The 23,544-nt window shown below is 35.6% G+C and overlaps 1 protein-coding gene across 1 annotated transcript in view; it reads left to right on the forward strand.

Moving 5' to 3' along the window:
- DDX10 (DEAD-box helicase 10) overlaps positions 1–21,433 on the forward strand; it is a 151,343-nt gene extending 129,910 nt beyond the window's left edge. The window contains exons 17-18 of the mRNA XM_039338594.1: positions 12,160–12,284; positions 21,231–21,433. Coding sequence (XP_039194528.1) covers positions 12,160–12,284; positions 21,231–21,399 — 294 coding nt within the window. The 3' untranslated portion in view covers positions 21,400–21,433. The remainder of the gene's footprint in view (positions 1–12,159; positions 12,285–21,230) is intronic.
- The last annotated feature ends 2,111 nt before the right edge of the window (positions 21,434–23,544 follow it).

The following is a 23,544-nucleotide window of genomic DNA, read 5'->3' on the forward strand; positions in this document are numbered from 1 at the left end:
ACTTAGCTGCTGACTCCATCGTGTTTTTTTTTAACTATGCAGCAAAAACTGAATCAGCCTAATTAAAATGATGTTGAAAACGTGGATATTTAGCTTTGAAATTTGTTCTTCATAGAGGAAAAAAATACAAATAACATGACAAGTTACTTTACATTTAAGCATGTTGCAAGTTTGAGCTGAATTTTGAGGTATCTTCTGATACCTATCTGAGGTGGTAAATGCTTTTTATAATAATTTCCCATTTATAAAAGAGCATTCCAAAATAAATTAATCAGGTTCCTATTTTTTATTTTCTTAAAAGGTTATAGTAGTGGTGTTGTCCTTGAGTAAGAAAAAAATTGCAAAACTTGCAGAGATCATATTTTTGGGAAGGATAACTGAAGTTTCATAACAATGGGCAAAGATTAGAGTTTCTTAGTATTTTCATCAGGCAACATGGTTGAGAATCAGGTAAGAAAATAAGTAGAAATTTTTAGAGAACTTCCAGACACACAAACTGGATCTGATCAGATACCAGATATAATTGCAATAGAACCATAGATTTTGAAGTAGCCAATGATCTCCCTGCTCAATGTATAATCCAGTTTAAAAATATCTCTCTTTACAATTCGTTCCCTACTGATGAACTCATCTTACCATCCAGTAAGTCTTTATCCGTTAGAGGCATTTATTTATTTATTTTTATTGTGCCTTTTGTTCAGGAACTGAAGGCAGTGTACAAGATGCTCCATCCTCCTGTTTTTCCCACAAGAACATTATTCTAAAGTAGATTGGGTTGAGAGACAGTGACTGGCCCAAAGTCATCCAGTGAGTTTCTCTGGCTAAAAGTAGATTTGAACCTGGATTTCAATGGTATCAGCTGACTACTTCACTACACACGGTCATTTTGCAATAACATGACCTGCTATTTCTGGAACACTATTTTTGTCCTCATTATTTAAAACATTTATTTTAATCTACCCATAATTTCTTCATCTTGTCTCTCTGCAGCTAGCACCTACCTTCTAATTGATAAAGAGTTCTTCATTTATATTTACCACTATATCCATAAATTGAAAACTTTCAGCCTGAACTTACTATAACCTTGGAATTTTACACTGGATTATAAAAAATATTCAGCATCTTTGAATCTGGGAGTAAGAATCTTAGTTTGCAAAATATTTCAGGGGTATAACATCCTCCCTCAGTGTGGCATCCCATTTCAGTCTTTAGACCATATCATGACTGGCTGAAAACTGGAGGGATATATACTGGTCTAATATCTGACTTTTTTCAGATAAATGATGCCATGCTTCAATGTTTTAGTGTCCTAGACATTGGTATCTGAATATAGATATTTTTAACATTCATGTTTTACTGTGTTTTTTAATTTAAGTGAAATATTAATATATGTTGTAAGGCCATGTAAATTATGCCATATGCTAAATAAATAAATAAATTAATTTCAGAGGAGGGACCATCTGCTTGTGAGCAGGTGGTCACATAAGCTGAATTAAAATAAATATAATTATATAATCAAATAGATATTCCTTAGTCAAACAGATATTCTCCATAGATCAAGGAGAGAAGCAACCTAGAACTAAGGAGAAATTTCCTAACAGTGAGAACAATTAACCAGTGGAACAGCTTGGCTTCACAAATTGTGCATGCTCCATTGCTGGAGGCTTTTAAGAAGAGAGTGGACAGCCACTTGTCTGAAATGATATAGGTTCTCCTGCTTGAGCAGGGAATTGGACTAGAAGACCTCCAAGATGCCTTCCAATTGTTATTCTATTAAATTCCTTGTTAATTAGGCAGGCAAGTAAAAATATCTTTCTTGTATCTAGATATAGTTAGCAAAAGGATCAGAAGGATCAGAAATGTCTTCTTTTTATCCTATTTAATTACTTATTTAATTTAATTAGATACAAACATACACATGTCCAATCTCTAGGATTCTCTAAATAACATCTTTTCCTTTCAATAAACCTGAATAATCTCTATCTATGATAACCTAGTTTTATTGATCGTTGAACGGTTGTTAGGGATTTGGCACAATGGAGCGATAACAGTACTGATTGATTCTAGATTCCCTAGAGATCAGAATAAAGCATTTTATTTGACTGGCAAAAAAAGTAGAGTAAATGAATAAATAAGGGGCAAGGAAATAATTGTAAGCACCTGGCTCCATTAACATCCCCCCTCCTCAAGATTCTAGCTATTACTGGCAAAGGTATTTTTACTGTATGTGAGATATATAGTTACCTATAGTAAAAAACAGAAATAAAGGAGTGTGAAACCACTACAAATGCTTCTCTTCCCTTTTGTTTCTATCTTTCTCCTGCTCCATTGCCTTTCTTTGCCCACCATCTTTTCTCAGGCCAGCAGACTGCCTAAAGAATGAAAAATGGCTCTTGTCAAGGCCTGAATATACTTGAGTTGCCTCATTTAGCCCCAAGGCCCAGGTTTTGTTCACCATTGTGAAACTGAGAAAACACAGTGCTCAGTAGAGCTGTTATGAGATACAAAATGCAAGATCTGTACATTTATGCCAGGGGTTTATAGAGAAAAGGGAGTGACTTTATTGCTTTATCCCATTTTCTGTTCAGCAAAAATACTTGTTCCTGGGTATCTTGGGAGCTTTCTACCCAGAAAATAGCATGAGTTTGTCATGAATGAATCTTAACCTAAAATTTTCAAGTCCTGAAGCACAATTCAGGGAGCTTTCTTGCAAATTGTCAGTTAGGATTAACTGAAAGTTTATGCACACTTTTCATATAGTGCTTAATCAATTTAATACAAAAAATAATTTGGGACAGATATACCAATAGGAGAGCCTCCATTCCACTTATTCATTCATTTACAACATGTATTTTATGATGTTTGCTTGTGGAAATTCAAGATGGTGGTCTGTTAACCATCTCCTAATATCCTCTGAGCCATACTATTTTTAAAAAATGGTTGCCTATTGCTCTCCGGATTTGATCCCTGGGCTTAAAATGACTTTTCTAAGTTACATTTTTCTTGATAAAGCAAATCCAATCCTTAAATTGTGGTTGGATTTGTTTAATCTTTGCAGAAACTGAAAACTAATTCTCAAATATACATAGCTTGCAGTAGATTAATATTTTGCAGATGAGACTGTATGTCACCCTAAGGACTTTCTTTCATGCTGAATAATTATTTGAAATTGGAACAATTGTTCCATATGAAATTTGCAATAAATGGTTGGTTCAATGCTTAAAATGTTGAAAAGGCCTACCATCTGAGTGTTGCATCCAGCATTACAATGCAATTAAATAAAACTGTAAGTTGCAGCAAGATTATTTTGCTCAGGGATATGTTTGGCTGCTTTTCCAGAAGTTATATTTGACATAACTCTACAGGGACCTTTTCCCTCCGTTGTTATGTTATAAAGTCTAACTGTGCAAACCAAAAATGTTAACATTTCAAACCACAATTATCCCTGCAAACTTTTTTTCCCCCTGGTTTTATCTCGGAGAGATTTCTGTAGACTATTTGTTTAGTGAACTTCATAGAAGATCCATTGATTGAACCATTTCAGTACTACTTTTTATGCCAATTATATAGGATTTGTGGTATAGAAGTTTGTATATATTGCCAGGAGCCTTAGTTCAAGGACAATAGGGGTGATTTTAGACTTTTTTCAAACTTGCCCTGAGGATTCTGGGAGTTGAAGTCTTCACATCTTATAGTTGCTACGTTTGAAAAACACTGCTTTAGATACTTTACATTAAGAAAGTTACATTGAGAAGAAACCTTGTTTGTTTCCTATTCTTGAGCATGTCCACTATAGTTGGACATGGAGTATTGAGGCTTGAAAGTTCCAGGCAATAAAGTAGGATAATACTGAACACTGAACTAGTACAGGTGGTCCTCAACTTACGACCACAATTGAGGCCAAAATCTCCATTGGTAAGCAAGATAGTTGCTAAAGAGAATTTTGCCCCATTTTACAACCTTTCTTGCCACAGTTGTTAAATGAATCACTGCAGTTGTTAAGATAGTAACATGGTTGTGAAGTGAATCTGGCTTCCCCATTGACTTTGCTTGTCAGAAGGTCACAAAAGGTGATCACATGACTCCTAGGGCACTTCAGTCGTCATAAATATGAATCAATTGCCAAGCATCTGAATTTTGATCACATGATCATGGGGATGCTGCAATGGATGTAAGTGTTAAAAACTGTCATAAGTCACTTTTTTCAATGCTGCTGCAACTTTGAAGAATCATTTAATGCATGGGTGCCCAACTTTGGCAACTTTAAGACTTGTGGACTTCAACTCCCAGAATTCCCCATTTCAGTACTACTTTATTAATGCCAATTATATAGGATTTGTGGTATAGAAGTTTGTATATATTGCCAGGAGCCTTAATTCAAGGACAATAGGACTGAATTTGGTCCCAAATTAATGATAACCCAAAAGTTCTGACAAAAATGTTTTGATTACCTGTTCGTATGTGATTAAATGAAATTTAATTGGTGCTAATATAAAAAATAGCCAGCTCTACTACATTTTATAAATTATATACACTATAGACGTATATGAATCTTTTAAGCACATTTATTAAAATCAATGGATTTGAGATGTTTCTTTTTAAAATTCCTAGTCTCAGAGTGGCTCTCTCTAGATTCTTTCCATCCGTCCAGGAAGATCTATGAGATGGTCCTTGCAGAGTCCCACTATTGAGGACATACCATCTGCAGGCACCACATAGTTAAAATGCTTTGGAACAGCCCATTTCTGAATATTCAGATCATCCCCTTCTTATTATATGTTAGAAAAATTAACTTAATTTTTAATTAAGCTTTAATTAGAAATTAACTTAATTTTTCTTAGAAAACGGCTAATTGAATTATGTTGCCCCTGAATATTTATTTTTTGCATGTTTGTTTTTAGTCTATATAACTGGTGTCACGCAGTCTCTGGAAATGAGGCTTTATTTACTTATTCTAAATTATTCTGTGTCTTTTGTGGCAAGGTGCTTCATTATAAATTAATTATAACCTTTAGTAGTAATTGTATTGAATGTCCAGATGACTTCCAAAAAATTGCAAAATACTGTTGTTTAAAATGTTATGTTGATATTACAGTAAGAGCGATGATAAAAATATTCTTTCTTTTCACCTGATTTTATCCATGTGTTTTCAGATTTTTTTAAGGACTGTATGCTTCCTTTTTTAAAAATGGTAACTTGGAATTTTATGGCAGTGCTGGTTGGTTTTGCTTTTTAGTAATTGAATCACAGAATACATAAATATGTGAATATATTATTGTCCTATATATTTCTGTGCATCTGTTGATTCAAGTAGAATAAAAGTATAGTATACAGGTAGAATAAATAAGTATACAAGTAGAATAAAAATTCTATATGTGATATGCTTATATTTGAGAAATCATTTTCCATATATTAAATTAGCACTATTTTTGCATAAGAGTTGTTGCAGCCTACATAATGGTAATTTAATTTACTGCTACTATTTTTGGTTTCCTGAGTGCTTAAAAACATTATCTAAAACAGATTAAGTTAAAAAAAAGTAATTACATTTATTCTTAAGTGTTCCATTTTGAATAATATAATATCACAGTTTGGAAATACCTTCTTTAAAATATTTCCCCAACTTTATTATTAGAATTACTAAATTACTAAAATATAAGGGAAATTGTTCCAGGGCTTTATTATTTTTTTAATCCTGAATTCAATCCTTATTTATGCTTACTAGCTGTCCTTAAAATGCAGAGAAGCTATTCCATTTCAATTCTCATTTATTTCCAAAAGGTACAGTCTACAATTCAGAAACATTGGCACCCAATAAAATATTCCTTGACAAAAGGAAATTGGTTTTGCTCTTTCATATGCAAACAAATGCAAGGTTGAAAAGGACTGGGGAATAGAAAGGAATCAGAATAATTGGGCAAAATGATTATCTGGGAAAGGAAACAAGGAGATTTTTGAAATATAAATGTAGCACATTTTAATATGCTAGAAAAAGTCAAGACTTTGTGCAGATCATTGTGCAGATCTGTTTCTTTATGAGGTTTGCTAAAACATGGAGGTCAACAACTCAATCCCGCTGATGCCTTGGGGTCCATGATGCCACAAGATGGCACTTAAGAAGCTCTTATTTTTAAAATCAACATTAAAAAAAACACTATAGTAGAATCATAGAATGTATGAAGTGGGAAGTTATCTAGAGGGCTCGTATGTATTTAATTTAGTTTTTATATAAAACATTTATATAGCTGCTTGCTTTACTTTGCTTGGTTGCTTATCTATCTGTCTGTCTGTCTATCTATCCATCCATCCATCTATCCATCCATCCATTATTCCTCCTTTATTATTTTTACAAATAACTCAAAGTGGTGAACATTTCTAACACATCTTTTTTTCTGCTCCCCCCCACAACAACAACCCTGTGAGGTGGGTTAGGCTGACCCAATATCACCCATCTGACTTTCATGGCTAAGGCGGGACTTGAACTCAAAGTCTTGTTTTCTAGCCTGGTGCCATTAGACCAAACTGGTCCATTATATCAAATTCCAGGCAGCTCCCAATCAGCAACTAAAGCAATATGAATAATAAAACAACACAGTGCCATATTACATCTATTAAAATCATAAACATTAAAAACCTGGCACCATTTTCTCTGTTCAATTCCAGATTTGATTAAGCCACCCAAAAACTGTTTGAAAGCCTCTGGTGAGAAGGCTCTAACAATATTTGTCCACCTTTTAACAGCTCAAAGCTTCTGAAGCTTTCACTTTGATTCTCCCATCTTTTAATTTCTGTCAAATGGTCCTGTCTGCTCTCACTGTCAATAGAGATCAAACCTACCCTTCTTGTATCTGTCAGCCTTTTAGAAATGTACAGCATTACATCTCTCCCCAGACTCTCTTTTGCTATCTAAACATGTTGAGCTCCTTCAACCATTCTTGACAAGAAATGGCTTCCAGAAAGGACCTAATTGATGCTTAGGTTACAATTCAGTTATCTGTAAGATTTACATTTCTGAATTTTGTGCTGAATTTCAGGTTTACAAAATATACTGAAATATATATTTTAAAACTTGTATGCTTGAGAGAAATACATTGAAGATATCTGGAACTTTTTGGATCAATCTTTTCACCAGCATGCATAATAATGAACTCTCAGGAAATTTTAAAGAGAGATTGAGAGATAAATATAGATAGGCCACATTTATCAATGAACTTATGCCAACATGACATATTATGGAACCCATTTTCTCCTCCCATATCTCAATTTACATCAAAATATTTCGTGCATCTGATGAAATGAGTGCAACTCATGCTGATGCCTTTTAATAAAATTTGCTAGTTAGAAAAAGTGCTACCAGATACCCGATTTTATGAAATTTGAGCAATCCATCCTCTGCTTCAAAGGTATTCAGATATTGTACTATATTTTAGAATAAATGAGACTCTGAATGGATATTTACTATTCCACCCACTAGAACTTTTAGAAGCAAGCCAAGCTTCTCCTGTTGTAAATATTTTGAATGTTTGCCATTACTGGAAGAACAAGTTTTGTACTTGTTTAATATTTGCTGACTTTATATACTTTGGTAACTTTTTTGTGATCATTTCATCCCACACTTGAGAAAGCCAGCTGTCATTTAGTTCCATTTTTGGCATCTTATTTTATGACAACCCTGCACCTACCCACATATACCTTTCTTATACATGTGCCTGAACACACAGACTGCGGTGCTTAATTCCCAATCTTGACTTTGTATTATGAAAATTAAATTCTGACACTTGCATTCAATTCCTCTATTTTATCTGTTACTGAAACTCTACACCAGTGTTTTTCAACCTTGGCAATTTGAATATATGTGGACCTCAACTCCCCAAATTCCCCAGCCAGTTAGTAACAGAACTAGATGTTTGAGGTAGACCTTTATTTTAATTTTGCTCTGCTACCGCTCTTCTTTAGCTGTATTATTTATTTGATTTGTATGACTTGCAGATATTTTAAAAATCTAAGACATTGGTTAATTGATTATGTGCCACCAAGTCACTGTCAGCTCCTAATGACCACATAGATTTTTCCATGAAAAATGTTAAAACGCACATTTAAATTAATATTAAAGCTGATTAGCAAAAGTGTGCTGGAAGAGAGGCATCTTTACAAACACTGAAGAAGGGTTTGCGAAATGCATCTTCTATATGAGTAACAGTTTTCTTTAACTCTCTCTTTTTCTTTTTTAGAAGAGAAGTTTTGTCTTTATTGAACAGAGATGCTTGTTAGGTGGCAATAATGGCACATTCTTAAGTAGAATAGTAAATTTATTGCATGGATTATACTGATGATAAAGCAATTTTTAATTAATCATAATGGTTGTGATGGTGTACATAAAAATTGATTTTTGAGATAACGAAGAGTGTAAGATGTATGGTAGTTTCCCCAAAAGTTGGAATTTCATCACATTTTATTCAGTGTTAACGTTAAATGGAGAATTTTGCAGCTTCTGTCCAGAATGGGAAGAATGAATATGACAGAGGTCCCCAACCTTTCTGTGTTGGTGGCCCGGAGAGAAAGGGAGGGGGAGATGCCATTATGTGCTCATGCGCACATGCAAATGGGGCTGCACGAGTAACACTGGTTGTGATGCTAGCACCTGTGTGATCCTGGTAGCGACGCTAGCATGATTAGGGGTTGAATGTGCGCACACACGTGCACACTAGCCAGCCACTCAAGTGGCGTGGTGGCCAATAGGCCACAGCCCAGTAGTGAGCCACAGGTTGGGGACCCCTGGAATATGATACAAGGTCAACAGAAGAAATTATGCCTGGAAAAGTCAAGGATGCTGTTGGAATACTAGTGTGGCATCTGCAGGGGAAGCAAGTTGTGTGACCCATGTCATGATGTCATTGTGTTCCTAAAGATCCCTATATTGATTAATATTCCCTAAGATCAACCCACTCAACAGCTAATGAACAGTAGCAAAATTCTGGAACAGATTAGGTTGCATTATTTTCTATTTTTTTCCCCAAATAGTTATTTCTTTGGCTTCTGCGAGACAAGTTGATGTTGTTGATGGATATTAGCAGGGAGAGAATCTGAGCAATAAAACAGCTATATCTCAGTTCAGATATCATTATTTTCACTAAATTAATTTAAGATGTTTCAGCTGTAAACACAGAATCCAGAGCACCATCAGGTGCAGTCTCAGCTGGTCCTTTGGTCACTCTTTTCTTCCATTATTTCCAAATGTAATCCTCCTGGAGATAAAAAGCCTTGTTTTCTATTTTTATGAAAGCTACATACAAGTAATCAATCACCAAATGTATTTCATCTTGCCTACCATAAATTAAGTTACACTCTTTGCACTGTATAAGGATTTGTCAGGTGTTCCTGAAATAAAAAGACAAATGAATCAGCAGCTTGGTACCATAATCTATTTGTAGATGAAAAATTGGCATTTTGTAAACCATAGTACACTCTGGAGAAATAGCCTTAACATCTGCCTGAAAAGAAAGAAGTTTGACCTTCTTTAAGGTGAATATGGATCACATCTTATAAGATTTCATGATGCTGCTCCAATTTGCCTAAGAATTGTAGTATATTTGAACTGATCCTTCAAAAACTAAGACAGATTTCATTTAGTGACTGCTTCATTTAGTGATCATTTGCAGTTACAAAAGTGATGAAAAAATAACTTCATAACCAGTCCTAGATCTACAACCTTCGCAGGTTCATAAAGCAAAAGAAAGCTGAAGTAGGACTATAAAGTACAGTTGCGGCTTCATTTAGTGACCGCTTTGCTTAACAACTGAGTCTTTGATCCCAGTTGTGGTGGCTAAACTAGGACTACCATGCCATGGCAACATTCAGGTTATATATTTTTCCCATAGTAGAATATGCTGTTTTGGAATCAGTGTGACATAATTGTTAATGTAACAGTGATGTGGTAAGATGAGACATGATATTCAGCCTTGGAAACTCAATGGATAATTGAGCCAGCCAGTCTCTCTTTGCCTAGCCTTCATCATTAGGTTATTATTATGAGTTGTTACTATGTATATATGGTACCACCTCAAGGTCTAGGCTAGGGAGAAAGGTGGGACATAAATTTAATTATGATTTCTTCCTTGAACTTCCAATTCCTTATTATACAAACTGTTTTCAAAGAGGTAAAAATAATTTTCCTTTGTCTTGGTAACATCACAGCATCACCAAATGTCCTTGACAAACCTATGGAAGGCTGATTGTGGTCCCCAGCTAACCGATAACAATATACATAAAAATGTGAATACACAGCTGCCAATTCTTTAGCTGATGTTGGCCTTCATATGCAGGTATTTGGTAGTGACTTGTCACGTGCAAGAAACCAGAAGCCAGGATCGAGTTCAAAAGCATTGTGAGTTTATTCCATGCACAAGAATTTGATCTTCTAATGGTCAAGGCACGTTGATGTGAGAATGGACTTCAAGGGGGACTTAGGTCTCTTTCGGAGGTGTAGAGACTCCAGACTGATGATGCATTTGACCCTGCCCTCAGGCTCAGCCTAGTTTTCTCCTACAGATCTTCTTCATCCAGGCTCAGCCTAGTTTTCTCCTACAGATCTTCTTCATCCAGACTCTTTATTATTATTATTTTTGGTTGCACAGTCAGCCACATGTTCAGACTGGATTTGGCATTTTTATCCACCTATCTTGGGCAAATGGTACTTGATGATGTTAAAGCTATCATCGCAGGATGTAAGCTGTTTCACATCAGGCTGCCTTTTGCAATAGTCTGATAGTGATTTTGTCAGTGCCAATTATGTTCAAGTATTTATTGTAATAAAATAAATAGTATCTGTATTATAATATTTAACATATCAATACAATATAACATATAATATTCATATAGTATTTATTATTATATATTTACTCCAATATCTAGTGTAGTCCATGCAATAACAAATTTGGTATGGTTTATGTAAATTACGTCTCAACATATTGTTTATGGGAGAGGCATTCTTCATGGGGCTCCTTTTCAGATATCTAGGAAGTACTTTAGCACTCCAAGGGCTCCACTCGTGACTGCTATAACAACAGATTTAGTCTACCTCTTCAGTTGAGACCTGTCTGATATAGTTGCACCTGTTCAGCATAGCGCTTTGCATCACAAGGGCACATAGACCTCTCAACCATGATAAAATGTTGTTCCTTCGGTGGAACAAACTTTCCTATAATAATATTATTATTAAATTAATGCAACTACCTTACATCCCTCTAAAGCAATTACTCCCACCCATTTTCTTGTTCATATTCCTAAATGTTTTTTTCAGTATTAAAAAGAGGATTTTAAAAAGTGGTGTAGACAAACTTACAGAAAAATTCCATGCAGTTACATAGCTGGTTTCCTCTGTATGCTCATTTCCCTAGCAGACACCATTCAGCCTGAGGAGCACTGATTGCTGAAATGTTTGATCACAAAGGTCAACTTTTAAGAATTATTTTTTTAACAGGAATGATATAAATAATATAATATAAAACAATATAACTACGTTATGTGTGTGTTTAATGCGAAAGTCAAAAAATTACATTTTTTCTCTTACAAGATATAATCTCTCTATGTTTGTTTCCATGTTGTATTCAATCTTCCTGAAGTCTCTTTGTATTGCCTTTTTACATATATTTCTGGTGTTGGTGTGCTGATTAAAGGGAAACATAGAAAAACATGATCCAAGTTTTTGCTTGCAGTGTACAAAGAGGAGTCCCCTTCCTCCCACCCACCTACCCACCCCCGGTTTTCTACTGGCATTAAAACATAAAGTGCGATTATAATAGTAATATTGTGGAAACCTTCAAAGCAGAAAGATACATCAATATGCACTGCTGTGTGCACGTAAAATCTGTCTGCAACTCTTAAACCAAAAGTACCTTTTGCTAGAACCAGGCAGCAACTGTGGCTAGCAATTGTACAGTGCCAGAAAAAGATGCAGCTGTGTGAAGAAATTGCAGAGCCTTGCATGTATGCTTATGATGGTATGAGAGAGGGGGAAAAAAATATAAGGGCAGTTTCTTAGGAGCTTGATTAGATCCTTTCCTAAGTACATCTCAAAAGATATTGAATGGATTTTTCTTGGAACTTTACAGAGATATTAATAATGCATGAAGGTATCTAATTCTGCAAATCTTTATGTAGATTGAAGAGGACACTGTAGCTCTTCTGGATCACAGTGACAGTGATGAGGAATTTGATCCAAGTACACTTCCAGATCCAGATGGCCCCAAAGATGAGGAACAAGAAATTCTTCCAAAAAACCACAGGTATTTTGTTGCATTGACCTTTTAATTTACTTTCCTTCTTTGTTTTTCTTCTTCTTCTTCTCTAGCTTACCAGATTCTAAGCAATCAATCAAACTTAACTTCATTCTGCTGCAGTTAGATCAGCTAATTAGCTTAGACTATTCATCTATGGCAGTGTTTCTCAAACTTGACAATTTTAAGGCATGTGGACTTCAACTCCCAGAATTCCACAGCCAGCAATGCTGGCTGTGGAATTCTGGGAGTTGAAGTCCACATGCTGGCTGTGGAATTCTGGGAGTTGAAGTCCACATGCTGGCTGTGGAATTCTGGGAGTTGAAGTCCACATGCTGGCTGTGGAATTCTGGGAGTTGAAGTCCACATGCCTTAAAATTGTCAAGGTTGAGAAACACTGATCTATGGACAAGAGAATGCAGAACAGCCCTGGCTGCTAATTTAAATTTATGGCTTGATTATGGCTTGATGTTTGTGATAAGATGGATTCTGCACATAAGCTGTATGTACTTTGGCTCCCCCATGATTATGACTGTTGGACACAAAAGATGCAGGAGAACAACTGTCAGGGCCTCCAAAGTTTTTTCACCTGGCTGTCTGCCTTCTCCACTTCAAGAGAATCTGAGTGAATAGGAGGGTGGCAGTGCTGCCACTGCTAACTGAGACCATGGCTGGTCATACAGATAGTGGAGACAGTTGTTAATTGAGTTCTGCCTCATTTTACAACCTTTCTTGCCACAAATGAATCACTTTAGTTGTTAAATTAATAACATGTTTGTTAATCTGGTTTCCCCGTTGCCTTTGCTGGTCAGAAAGTTACAAAAAGGGATCACGTGACCCAGGGCATTGCAATTGTCATAAAAATGAGTCAGTTGCCAAGTGTCTTCAGTTTTGATCACATGACCATGGGGATGCTGCAATGATTATAAGTGTGAAACATGATCATAAGTCATTTTTTTCAGTGCCGTTGCAACTTCAAATAATCACTAAACAACTGTTGTAAGTGAAGAAGCACCTGCACAGCAGCAGTGGAGGAAAAAGTATAGCCAGAGCAGGATAACATCCCCTTCCCTTCTGCTTCTCTTCTTCTGTTGTGTCTTGTTTTGGGACCCCTGGAAATATGTGTCAAGAAAAATCCCAGAACTTCCTGTGTGGATTTTAAAAAGCACGAGAGTGGACAGAATTCAAGTCTCATTCCTCGTTTTCATGCAATGCATATCCAAGCCTTTATAAAAAAGACTTGTGAAGGAGTCATAGTTTCCATCTTTTTCATTGCCCCACAGATGCCCCCGTGCCTTACAGGGTGGCCGAACGTGTCCACTCACCCAATTTGTTGGCACTTGTTTTTAATATAGTGAAGTAAGTTAAATGTATGTTTTTTTTAAAAAAAATATTTAATTACTTCTTTAGTTTAGTTTATACGCAGTTAACAAGATAATCTTTAATATTAGTGAAAAAAATAAAATTAAAATACAAACCAAGAAAAAACAGAAATGATCTTTTTTTCTTTATAATGTATGTAATGAAAAGAAGAAAATACAACTTTGTACTAATGATGTTGGGAAAAGGTTGATGCTTTGTCTTGGTTATAGAAAGCTTTAGAACAGGTGGCAGTTTTTTCCTTATCTCATCCCTTAAGGGATGAAAGGTATGTGTAATCCACTATTTTATATCTGCTGTTTAACAAATCACCTTTAAGTCACATCCCTCCACAAGCTTAGTGAAATGAATTTTTCAGATATCTGGTGTCATTCATTGTATTGCTTGTTTAAGGCAATCATAATGTTAAATAAGAAGGTGGGAGGAGGCACAGGGGACAGTAGCAGCAGAGCTAAATATTCATCAGGCAAGTTAAATTGAATTTTTAATATCTCTAGTACTTCAACGCTCTTGAAAAGGAATGTCAATTTGGAACAAAGCTCTGATCAGTCTTTTCATTACTTCAATTAATTTTTTACATACTTGGCTGTTCTTCTTAGTTTTCACTTCTAAATGGAATATGCAGTTCAGCTGTTTCAAGATGACTTTTTTCAGGCTGAATTCCTAACCATAACTTTTGCTAAGTAGATATTTTTTAATTATAGGCAGTAATTGAATTTATCGTTTAATGGATATTTGGAGAAAACATTGTGATTTGAAGGTTGATGTTAACAATTTGATTGATGAAATGGTTTAAAAATGCCTTTAGTCTCTCGTTTAAGATGAGCCATATTTGATATTCCAAGGCTCATACAGCTTGTAAGCATTTTATCCTCATTGTATAGTTAACCGTAGTGTACCTACAGTTAAAGAGAGAAAAATTAAGACAGAATTTTAGCCAGCCAGATATTCAATTTGCTGTACAACTTGCAGTGGGATTCAAGGTAGCATTCAAGGTAGACAAAAACTACAGCTGCATCATGTCCAAGACTATTTACATATCTGCACAGTTAAAACTCTTTAAAATTGCCTTACCTAACGTCTAAGAGAAAAAACAGCTCACTGGCAGAATCAAGACAATCCATATCTTGTGGGATATTTAGTTTTATGGGGAAGGGCATCGACATAGAAGGCATGTTTCCTGAGTGCTAAGATTACATTGTTTAATATAAGTGACCTAGAACATGTCCACTCTATTCTATCTTGGAGAGAGATGGTCTCACAAACAATCCAGATTTCTGCATGGAGGTCAAGGTTCACTCAGAACCAATTGCCCGTGCCATTGCATTCTGGATCAGTTATAAGTTCTGAGAACTTTTCAAGGCAGTTCTGAGAACTATTCAAAACTAATTATGGGAAACCCTCTTATCTACCCCTCCATTCTCCGGACACTGAGAAAAAACTTGATGGCATCACTTGGTCATCCAAGAATAGAGATGTATAACTGGATATTATCAGTGTAGTGATGATATTTAACCCTAAGCCAAAAAATAAACTTTGACCAGTGACTTTGTGTAGATGTTAAATGGGAATGAAGTGAATGTTGAGCCCAGAACCACCACACAAAACTGAGAGCTATGATTAGACCTATCTCCCCCTCTGAGTGGTCTAGAACAGTGGTTCTCAACCTGTGGGTCGGGACCCCATTTGGGGTCGAATGACCATTTCACGGGGGTCGCCAAACCACGCTGTCCGCCATTTTTTCCCCTTTTCCCTAGCTGTCCTACTCCCTCTTATTGGTGGCCACACCCACTTGGGGGTCACCACAACATGGGGAACTGTATTATGGGGTCACGGCATTAGAAAGGTTGAGAACCACTGGTCTAGAAGGATATCACAATCAAAATTATTTTATCAAGCTGATGTATTAATTGCTCTGGTTCTCTTAGATGCAGATTACTAGCCCAACAGACAACAGATCTAACACCTCCACACACAGCCCCGAACTAGAATAAAAAATTATTTTTATGTTCAACTAATTACTCCACCCTTCAGTCCAAACCTGGTCACTTTCAGATGCAGTAAGAGCCCAGCTTCACAATGCCTAAACAATATATGTTGCATCTCATGGGCCATTATAAAAGAGTTGTAATCTAAGTCATTTGGACGACACCTGGTTGGGAAAGGCAAAGGCATTCTTTTCTTTGTGTACCAGCTCTATTTAGTTTCAACTCTGGCTGTTGATGTTGACCTAATGTTTTTTCTTGATGGATTCCTAGGTTAATCTGTTTTTAAATCCTTGAATTATTATTATTTTTTAAAGTAATGTTCTGTATTTGCACAGAGGCTAGTATATGAGGATAAATAGGTACTGTTAAACCATAAACCTTAATATATCTAATTAAAAGAGCCGTAGTGGCGCAATGGTTAGAATGCAGTATTGCCGGCTAATTCTGCCAACTGCTAGCAGTTCGCTGCCTCAAGGTGGACTCAGCCTTCCATTCTTCCAAAGTCCATAAAATGAGGACCCAGATTGTTAGGGGCAATCTTAAAGAGGGCTGTAAAACACTGTGAAGAGGTACATAAGTCTTAAGTGCTATTGCTGTTGCTATCTTTAATTAACTTGGGAAAAAAACATACTGAATGCAAAATGAGTCCTTTGTTTGGACATAGTATTTCAGGTTCATTTAGAGCTCTAGGTGCTTCTTAAGATCTTTGGAAGGATGTTTAACTCAGAAATATACATTCTCCTAAAACAAACAAAACAATCACCTTAAGCTATCTAGTTTTGCAATCTAAATTTAATATTATCAAACACTAGAAAGGCATAAAGATGGCATCGAGTTTATCTGAAAGTCTTTTTTCTGAAAGGCTTGATCTTCACGAGATGTCATATTTCTGCTGTTGACCTTAGTATTTTGTTTTAACGGGGTTAGTTGCTCTTTTAAGCCAGCTTGATCCCTTGATATATATAACATATGTTAAATATGTTTTAAATCAGTCATTGTTTTGGGGCTTTGTAGCAGAAAAAAACAGAACAGCGTGTGATAGCAAAGAGGGAAAGAAAAGGAAAAAAATACAAATAGCTAGCAGTGGTTTAAAGGCTGAGCAGTATCAGCTGTTAAAGGACATTTTAATTTCATTTGCCATAAAGGAGGGAGGGTGTGCATTGTGTAGAAGTGAATGATGACAATGAAGACAGCAGCAGCAGTTCCAATAGACCAAAGAAAGAAAGATGAAGTTGAGTGCCTGAAGCAATGAAAAGATAATGCTTTGCTGACCAAGGCTAGGATTAGACAGTTGCTGCATTATGAATGTAGGCTGTTGCTTTGGTTTAGTTGAGTATCTTCACTTTTAACCACAAACAAAAGTGTTGGGCTGCCTCCTTTTCAAACATCACTCTGTACCATATGTGATGTAGTTGATTTAAAAGAGGTTTTTTAAAAATAATGATTATTTTTGTTAAAGAGAAATAAATAAATCAGAATATACAAAAATACAGAGTAGCCACATTAAAACTCTAATTATAAGCAGCTCTAACTATAAAGGAGTTAGTGGAATACCAAACAAGTAACCATTTTACATGAAAAAAAGAATAGATAAACTAAATTCTGTAAAATGGGTTAATAATTATAATTAATTAAACCAAGTAAAAATAAGCAATGCATAACATGTAAAAGACAAAAAGGCCTATCCACAAGGCACACATCCCTGATCAGAACAGTACCCCTATTCCTTAGTATCAAACTTTTTTTTTTTAAAGATACCGGTAGCATGTAATTGGGATGGGAATGAAACCTACCAAAACTTTACAGTGACCTGAAGTATACATAGTTCTATAGAGACAAGAATACAATTGAATTAGAACAGAATTTATTTGTTTTATGGCCATTTAATGATGCCTCTATATGTGTGAGTGTGTATGTGAGTGTGTGTGATTGAGGGGGTGGGGGTAAAGAGTTTTTTCCCCCCTTGGTCAGTTTAAGATAGCTTTGTCCATGTTTTGCTTGATTTTAGTTCTTAAGGCATTTGGCTTCATGCTTGTAGAAATCTGAGTGGAGAACATTTTCAGAGCACAAATTGCTGAAAAAGAGACTAGCACATCATATAATATATTTTCATTATTCCCACTGCGTGCAGTCAGTGTTCTGACACTAAGTGAGGAGGAAGTCGTTCTGAGGCTCCACAGAAGCGGTCTGTATTAATTAGTCTAATTAATTAGAAATCTTTCTTTAGCCTTGGAAATTAAAATGTGGTTTGCCCTCCAGAGTCTTCGATTAACAAAGTAGCAATTCTCAAGAGGCTGTGTGTAAATTTTGCATTATGTTGGCAGACCAGCAGCCTTAAGAAATCAGTATTTAAACTGCATGAAGTTAGATAACTGCATAGAAAAGTGCATTAGCTGGTCTTAAATTAAGTGAGAGCAACAGGATTAACTAAGTGACATTTATTTCTACCCTCCCCACAAAATGCAGAAATGTGTGTCTGTTGGAGAGATGTACCATCCGTCATATAGGTCCTTTTATTTCCGTGTAGGGAATTAGAGCTAAAAGAGGCCATTTAAGGCTATCAAGTCCAATCCTTTTCTCAGTGTAGGAATCAGATCAAAGCAACCTAAATAGATGGGTGTCTATTTCAACACATCCAGTGAAGGGGATCCTTTCAGTTTTCTGGCTAATTGGTTCTATTGTAAAACTGCTCTTACTGTTAAGATTATGATGATGTTTCCTTTCTGATGGAGTCTACTTTCCAGTAACTTAGCTGCATTGTTCTGTATCCTATACTCTGGAATGAGAGACAACAGCTCTCAACCTTCTTTTAAGTGATATATTTTCCATTATTTAAAATATGCTATTCATTCGTAAAGTAACACACTTAAAGTATACTATTAATTTTTTGCTCTTGCTAGTCATTTTCTTTAACTGATCTATCTTACAAAATACTCGTACAGATAATGATTATTAAAGGAAGCGTGCTACTTTAAGAAGGTAAAATATAAATCTAAATGTACTGCATGTTATTTAGGTGATCATTCTATGACTGGAACCTTCCTTGGTCAAAAAAAATCATTTTTTTTTTAATGTGGGGCTCCTGTTATCTCTTGTAAGCCTCTCTAGTACAGAAAGTCCTTGACTTACAACAGTTCATTTAGTGACTGTTCAAAGTTACAGCAGCATTGAAAAAAGTGTTTTATGATTGTTTTTCACATTTAAAACCATTGCAGCATCCTCATGGTCACATGATCAAAATTCAGATGCTTGGCAACTGACTCATATTTATGACCGTTGCAGTGTCGTGGGGCCGTGAGATCACCTTTTGTAACCTTCTGACAAGCAAAGCTAATGGGGAAGCTTAACGACTGTATTATTAATTTAACAACTGCAGTGATTCACTTAACAACTGTTGCAAGAAAGGTTATAAAATGGGGCAAAATTCACTTTATAACTGTTTTGCTTAACAGAAATTTTTGGGCTCAATACACTTTTGCCCCCCCCCCCCGGCATAAGCACATATTCTGCCCACCCCCAACTGATGTTCAGTTCTTCCTTCCATTTTTTTCTTGTGCCAAACATGGTCTCTTTCTCAGTTCCTTTAAGTGGGAATAATCAAAACACAGACTAGTCTCTTAAGTACATATTTAATTTTTTTTTTTTTTTTTAGAAAATGACTTTGGATTGGTCATCCTCACAAAAACAGTTCTCAAAAGCCTAAATGCATTCTGATGGCATTGATTGCCCAAGAGATTTCAGAGAAAGAGTGATACATATATGTGATTGCTCATTTTAAAGATACTCAGGCATTGGCTTTTAAATGCGACCTAGTTCATATACTGAATTTGTTATGCTTTCTTATTAGTGTTTTAATCACTAATCTTATTATGAACAGATGCCATATTTGCAATTTCAATCAACTGAAATTCTCCTTGGTTTAAAATCCATTCATGTGATAGAAATAATTGGTTGAATTGCAAATTGGATAGGAAATTTATTTTAACTAACCTGATTTAAGTATCTTATAGATGTGTGTGTGTACATGTATTCACACATATACATATATTATTCATCCATCCATTTGTGGAGGGAGGAGTTGCTTCAAAAATATTTTTGCATTACATTAAAATCCAGAGCAAACTTTGTTCTAAATCTGTAGTTTCCAATGGTATGTGATATCTTTTTTGTTAGAAATCAGGACAATAAATTTAAAGTTTAATTCAGCCTGATGATGGTGATGATGATGATGATGATATTATCCATTCAGTCTTGTCCGACTCTTGGTGATTTTATGTGCCAGGGCTCTCCACATCTTTTGATCTTGCACTAAAGTTCAGATTAGTGCTGATTAAACTGAATATGGCCAGACTGAACAAGCTGCCCAAGATCACTAAATAAAATTCACTGGCCCAAAACTTTTTGTACTTGGTGCCCTCTGGCTGCTTTGGATTACAATATTCTGTCACTCCAGACTGTTGGCAAGTAGGTGCGATGGGCGTTGACATCCAAGCAATGGAGAGAAGTTGTTTCAGCCTGGGTAACACATAAGAAAACAAAACTCAAAGCTAGCAAAGACAAACATTCTATTTATATATTATTCTATGCAGACTTTGCTTGCTTGTTTATTTATCAACACATTTAAAGAACTTATAAGCCATTCAACGTATGGTTGAGAAAGTCAAATTCATATTTTGTATAAAGAACATATAGTGGCCATAAACATTTTATTTTAAATTAATGTACAAATAGCAGATTTTGCCCATTAAAAGCTGATGCTGTTTCTGCCTGTGCAACAGTAGACATTTGTTAAAAGGTGGGGTAGAAGGGAAGAGAGACACCTTTTGAAAAACAGGGAGAGAGCGAGCCATTGTCGCAGCATGTTAAGCAGTCCCAAGCCAGAATTTCCATCCTAAAGTCTAAGCGGAACATTTTCAGTCCACCATTGAATGATACTAGTTTGAAATGATGGAAAATTCCTAGCTCTTCTCTTGGTATAAACTAGTCATCTTTAGAGGCAGAAGGTCCTGTTTATATGGTCTGCTTATTGGTCACCAACACGCTGGACCAAATGTGTCTTTAGTCTGATCTAGGAGGGTTGATCTACTCTTGTGTTTCTCAACTTCAGCAACTGTAAGTAGTGTGGAGTTCAACTCCCAGAATTCCCAAGCCAGGGAATGGATCTATACTATATGAGTATAATTGTTAGAAGAGATTAAATGGGTAAATATATGATGGCATTTCCCATTATGTAAATCACACAATTTCTATGCAGTATATGTGTTTGTGTTGATTGTCATCAATCAATAATTATGGATATTGAACTCACCAGGGATGCTTGATAAATGACACATTTTCCTGGGTCAGTTCATTTTCTCCCTATTTTATTTCTAAGCATATATTTGCTATTTTAAAACCTTATTACAGCAGCCTGAGACCATTTCTTAATTTAGGTTTGAATCCTCCAAACTTAATTTCTCTTTGCACATCATTACCATGTTTGCCTCTAATTTGTAATTAAACATTTTCTCATTTAAATCCAGTTACTTTCTTATATAATTTTGATTGGCTTAAATGGCAACAGTAAAAGAATGATTTATTTTTACAGCAAACGTGGAATGGATAAGCAGCAGTTGGATGGAAGCAAATCAGAAGGGGAAACAACACAAAAGAGGAAGAAGATGAAAACTAACCAAGAGGACTCTTTTCTACCATTAGATACAGGTCTTTCCCTTGCAGAAGATGAAGCATTAGTAGTACAGTTGCTCAACAATTAAACCTCTTTTTTTCCTCTTGGAAATATTATTCAGGTTATTTTTGTCTTTATTTCACAAAGACACAGGACAGATGAATGCCCCAAAATATTCATGTGTTAACATCTGAAAGTACAGATTCTCTAATGAGTACCTCATGAGTAATTTGGTTCATAGGTGTACTCTCTTACGAAAGTTGTAAATGTTTTTATCTGTCAGATTTTCCAATAGTTATTTTTTCTAAGATGCCAGGAATTTTTAAGTGTGTGTGTGTGTGTGTGTGTGTGTGTGTGTGTGTGTGTGTATATTAATATATACACACACACACACACACACATATATATATATTAATCCTTTGTATAGAAAGCTTTAACCCAGAAGGACAAATCCGTTCCATCTTGGGATAAGTTTTATAAGATAAAAAGACCAAAATTGAATGGATATCCATAAAATATTTTAAATATTATTTATGTCCAAAACAAAATGAGAAAAGATTTGACTTCAATTTTCTTAAAGCATTTACTTGATATTATCAAGGTTGATATAAATTCTCCTTGCTTTTGCTTCTATCAACTAACAATAAATCAATATGCTAATAATTCTATATATCATTTCTTCTTATGGGGTATTTCCAGATTTTAATAATAATAATAATAATAATAATAATAATAATAATAATAATAATACCTAATCAAGAAATACCACTTAGAAACAAGGAAGATCAAGGAAGCACTGGAAATAATAAAGCAACAAATAACAGCTATAGCCAGGAAAATCAGTAGATATGAAGCTCGAATTGCAAACTATAGGCAGAACCTCCAATTTCAATCCAATCAGAAACGTTTCTACCAATCCATCAATGGAGAAACTGCAAGGAATCAGTCAGTACCTGACAAGGAAGAAACAGTGCAGTTCTGGAAGCAGATATGGGATAACCCAAAGAAATACAACAAGGATGCAGCTTGGTTAAAAGAGGTGGATGCAAATAAAACAGAAGTTGAAATGAAAGAACTAGTAATAACAACAAAAATGGTAGAAAAAAGAGCAAAGAAAATCAAAAATTGGTCAGCACCAGGTGAAGATGAACTGCATGGGTTTTGGTTGAAACATCTAACTGTTATACACCCACTCATTGCCAAGCAGTTCAACAATATACTACAAGGAGGAGAAATTGAAAAGTGGCTAACAACTGGGAAAACCTACCTAATAATGAAAAATCCAGCAAAAGGGGCAACACCAGGTAACTACAGGCCAATTACCTGCTTACCAACAACTTTCAAATTACTAACTGGTGTGGTAGCTGATGCAGTACAACAGCATCTAGTTGAAAACAATCTCTTTCCACCTGAGCAGAAAGGAAACCGCCCCAATAGCAGAGGAACAAAAGATCAACTCCTAATAGACAAAATGATCTTGGAAAACTGCAAGAGAAGGAAGACCAACCTGAATGTGGCATGGATTGACTACAAAAAGGCATTTGACTCTCTGCCACATGACTGGATAATCAAGTGCCTAGAAATAACAGGAGTAAGTAGAAACATCAGAAAATTTGTGCAAAGATCGATGGCACAATGGAAGACACAGTTGCAGATCAATGGTGAGAAGCTGGGAGAGGTTAATATCAAGAGAGGAATATTTCAAGGAGATTCATTATCACCATTACTATTTGTTATTGCACTGTTTCCTCTGTCAACAATACTGAATAACTCAGGACATGGCTATCAAACATCAAAAACATCTGCCAGACTATCCCACCTCCTTTACATGGATGATCTGAAGCTGTATGGAAAAACATCATCTGAAATAGAATCGCTGCTCAACACTGTCCGTATATATAGCCAAGATATTGTAATGGAGTTTGGCTTGGACAAATGTGCCACACTTACTATCAAACAAGGAAAAATAGTGAAAACTGAAGGAATCAAGATGCCCCATGAAAATAACATTAAGAGTCTGGATGAGGAAGAATACTACAAATACTTGGGTATCCTTCAAGCTGACAACATCAAGCACACTGAAGTCAAGAAAAAGATTAGAGGTGAATACATCAAGAGAGTGAAGAAGATCTTAAAATCCAAACTCAATGGAGGAAATACCATAAAGGCAATCAACACTTGGGCAATCCCAGTCATTAGGTACACAGCTGGAATAGTGGACTGGACTCAAGCA

This window comes from Crotalus tigris, unplaced genomic scaffold (genome assembly GCF_016545835.1).
Source record: "Crotalus tigris isolate CLP2741 ecotype Arizona unplaced genomic scaffold, ASM1654583v1 scf7180000017710.2780689, whole genome shotgun sequence".
NCBI lineage: Eukaryota > Metazoa > Chordata > Lepidosauria > Squamata > Viperidae > Crotalus > Crotalus tigris.